Source organism: Terrapene carolina, unplaced genomic scaffold, assembly GCF_002925995.2.
Source record: "Terrapene carolina triunguis isolate 2854851 unplaced genomic scaffold, T_m_triunguis-2.0 Scaffold715, whole genome shotgun sequence".
Lineage (NCBI taxonomy): Eukaryota > Metazoa > Chordata > Testudines > Emydidae > Terrapene > Terrapene triunguis.
The window spans coordinates 1,605,125-1,611,710 of NW_020665066.1; the positions used below are offsets into that span (position 1 = coordinate 1,605,125).

General features: G+C 45.3%; 1 protein-coding gene across 1 annotated transcript in view; it reads left to right on the forward strand.

Annotated features, from left to right (window-relative positions):
• The first annotated feature begins 970 nt into the window (after positions 1 to 970).
• TMEM86A (transmembrane protein 86A) overlaps positions 971 to 6,586 on the forward strand; it is a 60,514-nt gene continuing 54,898 nt past the window's right edge. The window contains exon 1 of the mRNA XM_024199212.2: positions 971 to 1,117. Within this exon, the coding sequence (XP_024054980.1) occupies positions 998 to 1,117 (120 nt within the window). The 5' untranslated portion in view covers positions 971 to 997. The remainder of the gene's footprint in view (positions 1,118 to 6,586) is intronic.

The window sequence follows — 6,586 nt, forward strand, 5'->3', positions numbered from 1 at the left end:
CCCTGCCCCCGGCGCTCTGGCCGCCGGGGGGAGAGCCGAGCCCCCGCAGGGGCTCGCCGCCCTCCTCCCAGGGCTCCGGCCGCCCTCCCCTCCGGCGCCCTCCCTCCGGCCGCCGGGGGGAGAGTGAAGCCCCCGCTGGGGCTCGCCGCCCTCGCCCCGGGGCTCCGGTCGCCCTCCCCCCCAGCGCCCTCCCCCTGGCCGCCGGGGGGAAAGCGGAGCCCCCGCCGGGGCTCCGGCCCCCCCCCCCCCCCCGGCTCTGGCCGGAGGCTTTTTTGCCTGGGGCGGCAAAAAAGCCAGAGCCGGCCCTGATTGCCTGTGTCATATAGGAGGTCAGACTAGATGATCTAATGTGCATGAAACGTGGGAGTGGCTGTGAGGTTGAGTGCCTCTGTGTTTTTAGAATCATATAAACAATCTCATCTTTTTTTGATCCAAACAAATACACTGATAACTTTTACATTTTGTTATTTTTGTGTTGGTGAATAACAGTGGGGTTATTAGAAGCAATACCAAATGCTCAGCATGATATTCATTTTGATCACACTTTTCTCCCATATCAGGTCAGTAACAGGAAGTGCTAGCATCAGAGATCTGATTTGCTTTGGATCTCTGCGAGCTAGGTGGATATTTATGCCCCAAAATGTGAAACCATTCAGTGCTAACTAGAATGGACAGCAGTGTAGGAAGCAAAGGCCAGCAAATAGACATAATTAGTAGTTTTGAAACAATAAATTCAGAACTCAGGAAGCATGAAAACAAATTCATTATTGATTCAGTCCCTGGAATGTTTGATTCTGTCTGTACCATACAGAGAATGTTATCAGCACCAAGGTTATGTTCCCTGGTTTTTTTTTAAACAGACAATTTACACTGTGGGGGAGGACAACAGTAGTAACTTGGTCATTGGACCATATCAGATCTATTTCATCTCTGCTCCCATCCCTTTTGTTCTATGCCTCACACCATCTCACAGTGTGATGAAATTTAGAGTTTTTAAATGAGAGTTACTAGAGATTTAATTAGAGAGAAAGGACAGTCTTGTGGTGAAGGCTCTGGGTGGGATTCAGGAAGACTGGGGGTCACGTTCCTGGCTCTGCCACTGATGTGCTACATGAGGGTAAGTGATCTAATCTCTGTGCCTTGGGTCCCCATCTTTAAAATAGGGGTAACTTTTCCTTTGTATATCTCATCTATTTAGACTGAAAGATCTTCACTGGAAGGGCAGTCTTTTATTAGGGCCCAGAGCCTCTAACTGGATTTAGGCACCTGGGCCTACTTAGTTGTGCCTATAGGCGCTATTGCAATACCAATAATAAGGCTCTATTTAATGTTGATTAACCTGTTTTAGATTCTCAGATGACAAAGGTTATGGTCAAAATTTTTACACTTGTGTGTCTAAAGCTAGGCACCAAAATCCATATTTAACTCTTAAAGAACTGGCCTAATTTTAAGAGGTAATGAGAGCCCACAATTGAGCAGGTTGATTCATGCTCCTCCTCCTCCTCCACAAAACTAGCCTGCTCCCTATAGATCTTAGCATAATTTAAAAGGGGATCAGGGGATGGGATTAACAACCCAGAAGTGTTTCTGTGCAGAGCTTTCCCCTTGAACCTGCCTCACTACCAGTTTTTTGGAGGTGATCTCTGTCCGAGTCTCCATTTCAGCGGCTGTTGTTGGTCTCCTCCTGTCAAGCCAGTTTTTCCTACTGCTTTGCTCATAGATTCCTAGATTTTTAGGGTCAGAAGCAAATATTGTGGTCATCTTGCATGACGCAAGTGATAGTTATTGCCTTGAAGCAGGACTCACTGGGTGAAATTCTAACACCCCAGGAACATCACTTTTCTGCTAGAGCTACCCAGAGGCCCTCATATGTGGCCCCTCCATTTCCTGTTCCAGACATGATGGCATCTCTGCTGTCTGCTGTGCTTCTACCACTGTTGGAGATCTTGAGCTCCCTTCTTCCACTAGGATCTCTCTCTGGCATAGGGCCACCTCAGGCTACAAGATCCAGTGGCTTTTGTCCTCAGAGCCAGTAAAGTTGTCAGCCCCATGTCAGATCAGTTGCAGGCCCATTGGGGAAAAACATTCCCATCAGCCAGTCCCATTTTTTGTGGGTAGGGGTAGGGGGAGTGTAGGGAGGGATTGACAGTGGGGGAAGCTGCAGGCTTTTTTGCCTTCAGCTTGGCTCAAGCACAGTCTATTCATTTATGTAAGACTAGAGCTAGCCTCGAGCTGTAGAGTCAAAGAAATAGAGACAAAGTCATTTTCAATAAGGACCTTTCATTGCCTACGAGTCAGGAAGAAAAGACCCTTTTGGTTACTCTAATCTTTGTTGGATTTGAATCAGATTCTTAAAAAGGGCCAGCTGTCAGTACCCCCCGCACATGCATGTGGGAAATCTAGAATACGCCATATTATTAAATCAAAAAGCATTCTAGCCCTTTAACCCCACAACACTCTGTGCTTGTTCTAGTGCACTCACCTGCACCTGTGTATTAAGTGTGTAATAAAGTAACTTCTCTTGTCTGCCTGGCCAACCTGTTTGGCATCCAGTAAAGGCCATAGTGCTAGTCTGCTCTGTGTGACATTCTCTTCTGCCAGCCCTTAGCAAGCCAGAGAATTTACGAAAGACAGACCGCACTGTGTTTTTTACATTGCTTCCTGTTCCCCTTAGTCTTTATTTTTGCACACTTGGGGGCTTTTCCTGCTGACTTACGGCTTTTGTTACTTTTACCTCTATCTGCTAAGAATATTGCTGATTGTTCAGTTGCGGGCGACTGACAAAGGGCAATGGAGTTAGTTTTACAGTAGAGTCCGGGACTGTCTCCAGGAGGCTTTCAACTGTTCCCATAGGAACAGTACAGGGAGAAAAGAAAACAAAGCGGACGTTTCAGGTTTCAGTTCTTAATTTTTATTTTTTATTCATGCCTTTCACAGATCTGTTTCTATAGTAACGGGGAGCTGTGACACCAGTATAGACGACCAATAGAGCCCAGCTCCAGTGTTATCCATTAATTCAGTAGCATATGCAAGCTCAGAATTGTGGGGCACCGGGGCAATGGCAGCACTAGGAAATGATGGGGGGAAAAGCCATTTTCAAACAAGCTGAATGTGAACACAGTGAGCTGGCTGGAGCACAGCAGGCCACGGAATACACTACAGCGAATTCTAAAAGCAGACTTGTCCGTGCTTTCTGTTTCATGTTTTGACCAGCTTCAGCTAGCTATGTTCAAAGTTCACTGGGGTTCAGGGAGAAGGGGAAAGCTGTGTTAAAAAAAATTGCTTTCAAACATGGCTCTCAAACATTTCCCTAGTGCAGGCAGGCCAACAGGCACAGAGAAAAGAAGTGGTTTGCCCAGGGTCACACACAGCAAGTAAGCAGCAAAGCTGGGAGTAACCTACATCTGACTCCTAGTCCAGTGCCCTCTTCCCCAGGACATGCTGCCTTCCCTCTTCATCCTCTCCAAAGCTGTGCACGCCACCACATCCTTCCTCCATCTGTCCTTATTGGAAATTCCTCCTTGAGTTGGGGCACCTCAAAAAGTTTAGTGGATCAGTTTGGCCAGGCATCCAAAGGCTTTGGTGCTCACCTGAACATCTTGAGTCTATAAAACAAGGCTGGAAATCTCACAAGAGCAGGCTCTCATGAGACTTCAGGCACCTCTGGTCTCAGCTGCAGGCTGAAGTGAGTGTCTTAGAATGACCTCAGGAAAGGTTTGGTTTCAGTTCAATTCCAAATGGGTGAAGATTTGAAGGTGAAGGAGCACGTTCACTTACCTGCATTGGTTCATCCTTCCTTATTCACTGTCCTGCAGTTCAATGGTGTGCCAAGCAAAAACACCACACAGCACTCTAGCATGCCAACTAATGAAGATACAGGAACATGCCGCGTCCCAGGTTACTGGGAGCTTTTAATTAATGTATTTAAACGCAGTATAAAAAGATAAAGAAGCGGGCTTATTGGATATGTATATCCACACACATCACTCTTGCAAACTGTTTCTAGAGTCTTGGGTGTTGTGACTGTCCCTCATGAATAATTTCATTCCCCACTATTGCCCTCTTACTCTCCTCCCCCTTTGCCTGCTATTAAGAATGATTTTATTTGCCTTTATCTTTCATTTTACTTTTTATTTTGTTAATGATTCTTACAGGGCCTGATACAAAGCCCACTGAAGTCAGTGGGAGTTTCTCAGGTCCATAATGCCATTAGATGTACCCAGTGCTTTACAAAACTGAGGGTCAGACAAAGAAAGGAATGCCTGCCTAAGGGATTTACAGACTAATGACACAAATGGGTACAGCTGAGTACACAGCAATATCAAAATGAACAAGCACCATGTAGATAAACACAGCATTGTTTGGTCACAGCAGCATGGAACAGATGATTGTTCAGGAGCTTCTTAGTGGAGGTGAGGGTAGAGCAGTGGTTCTCAACCTATTTACCATTGTGGCCCACAATGTGTTGTGTGTGCTGCATCCAATACTACCTGTATGGCCCTGAGAGATGTCACATGGGGTGCAGCTCTGTGCTGATTGGCCCACCAGTTGAGAACCACTGGGGCAGAGAGATACATTGATTGGAAGAATGTTCCAGGAGTACGGTATGACGTGGAAAACAGTACAAAGCAGCGAGTAAGAGAAAAGAGCTATCCACAATAAAGTAGGTAAAAAAAAAAAAAAAAAAAATCCATGAAAACTGGTAGGGGTTTTGCTTTGTTTTGAAAGCAAATTTGGTTTTTGATTAAATGAAATTTCTCACAAAAAGCATTGGCTTTCTGCACAGAATTGAGTTTTTGGTCAAAAACCAAACACCCAAATTTAGGGGTGGGGGTTGATGAAAAGTTGACATTTTCATTAAAATGTTCTGGGTGGTGGTGGGGAGACAGGAGGGGGAAATACCCATTTTCTGACCAGCTCTAATCAACAGTCAGGTTTGAGCAAGAGGGGCAAGGAAAGTAGAATCATAGAAACAGAGCTGGAAGGGACCTCTAGAGGTCATCTAGTCCAGAGGGCTGGACTAAATTGTACAGTAGAGAAGGAAAGAAATTATTTTAATTTGTCTACCTTTTACCCTAGGTAGGTTACATGGTTTACAAGACAATATGCAACAGAACCAATTGAAATCTTTGGTTATTTGACCTATATTGTTCATGGCCATGAGGTGTGAATTAGGGAGTACTTGGAAACTGAAGAGAAGTTTGAATTTATACAGAGAGGAGAGGGAATTCCAGAAGGTGGTTGAAGAAGTGGGAAAAGAAAGTATCTTGCTGGAGTGGTACTGAACGGGCTGAAATGTGGAGAGGTAGGAGATGGTGATGCTGGAAAGGAGGAGGTTACAGCAATAAATATGGGAGGTAACTAGAGCATGGGCAAGTGTTTGGGCAATGGGAACTGTGAGGAAGGGGCATGTTCTGGAGATGTTATAGAGCAAGTAACAACAAGTTTGACAAGAGCCAGAATCCGAAAAGGAAAGAACTGAGTCAAAGATTGCACCATGATTGTGAGCTTGGGGGAAGTGGAAGGTTGATGTTGTCAGTGGTGACAGAGCAAGAGAGGAGCAAGGCTGTGGAGGAAAATGATAAACTCAGTTTTAGGATGCAGCCATCCCTAGGTTGTGCTGTGGGCATTTTGCACTGCCCTTCATAGCCTACCATGGGAAGAATAATCTAGCGTAAAGGGATCATCTAGTGACCGAGCCAGTGGAACAGCTCATATGCCACCCCCCTCACCCCCGGGGTGCCAGTTCATGGGATGTGACTGGAGAAAAGGAACATATGTGGTGTATGTCTGTGCCCTGGCAAACCTCGGCTGTCAAAATGCCACTGTAGGGGGCCACTGGCAGATAGTATAAATTACAGCAGCCTTTGGGTTGCTCTGATTTACAATGGGGAATTGACCTGGTGCACAGCTCACCCAGGATTAGGGAGCATAAAGCTGGCTAAAGGTTTGAAGCCACCTTTGCTACCCTGTCCTGAGTTGCTTTCTGTGCTCACTCACAGCCAAATATGTGGGCCAAAGAATTACATCTGAGGTGGCAGCAGGAGACCCAGGAGGAGATTTTGGGGAGAGAGGGACATATGGCTTGTCTGCAGAGCCTTGGCCAGTATAGCTACGGCAGCAGAACCCCCTACTGTGGATGCAGCATAAGAGCTTCTTCTGCAGGCATAGCTAAACCACCTCCCTGAAATACATAAATGAAGCTGACACTCTTTTCTGTTGGCATGACCCAGGTAAGTCAAACAAGTATTGGCAATTTCCTCCAGGGATGAGCTGTCACCAAATTTGTTACAAGCCTAAGAATTTGCTGTAATCACCCCCTGGTAATTTTCATTCCTGTAGGGAAGCTATCTCCCCCATAAAGCCAGAAAACAATCCCTAGCCATAAATATTCATACAACATGTATAAAGGTGATGGAATAGTCTTTGGTTAGTCCATGTTTCCTCTCTGTTCCTCTATTGCAACTATTCTCTGAATGCAAACTATTCTCTGAACACTTGTAAATAATAAATACATTTGCAAAAAAAAAAAAAAAAAAAAAAAAAAAAAAAAAAAAAATCAATTTGATCCTGAAAACAAAAAAAA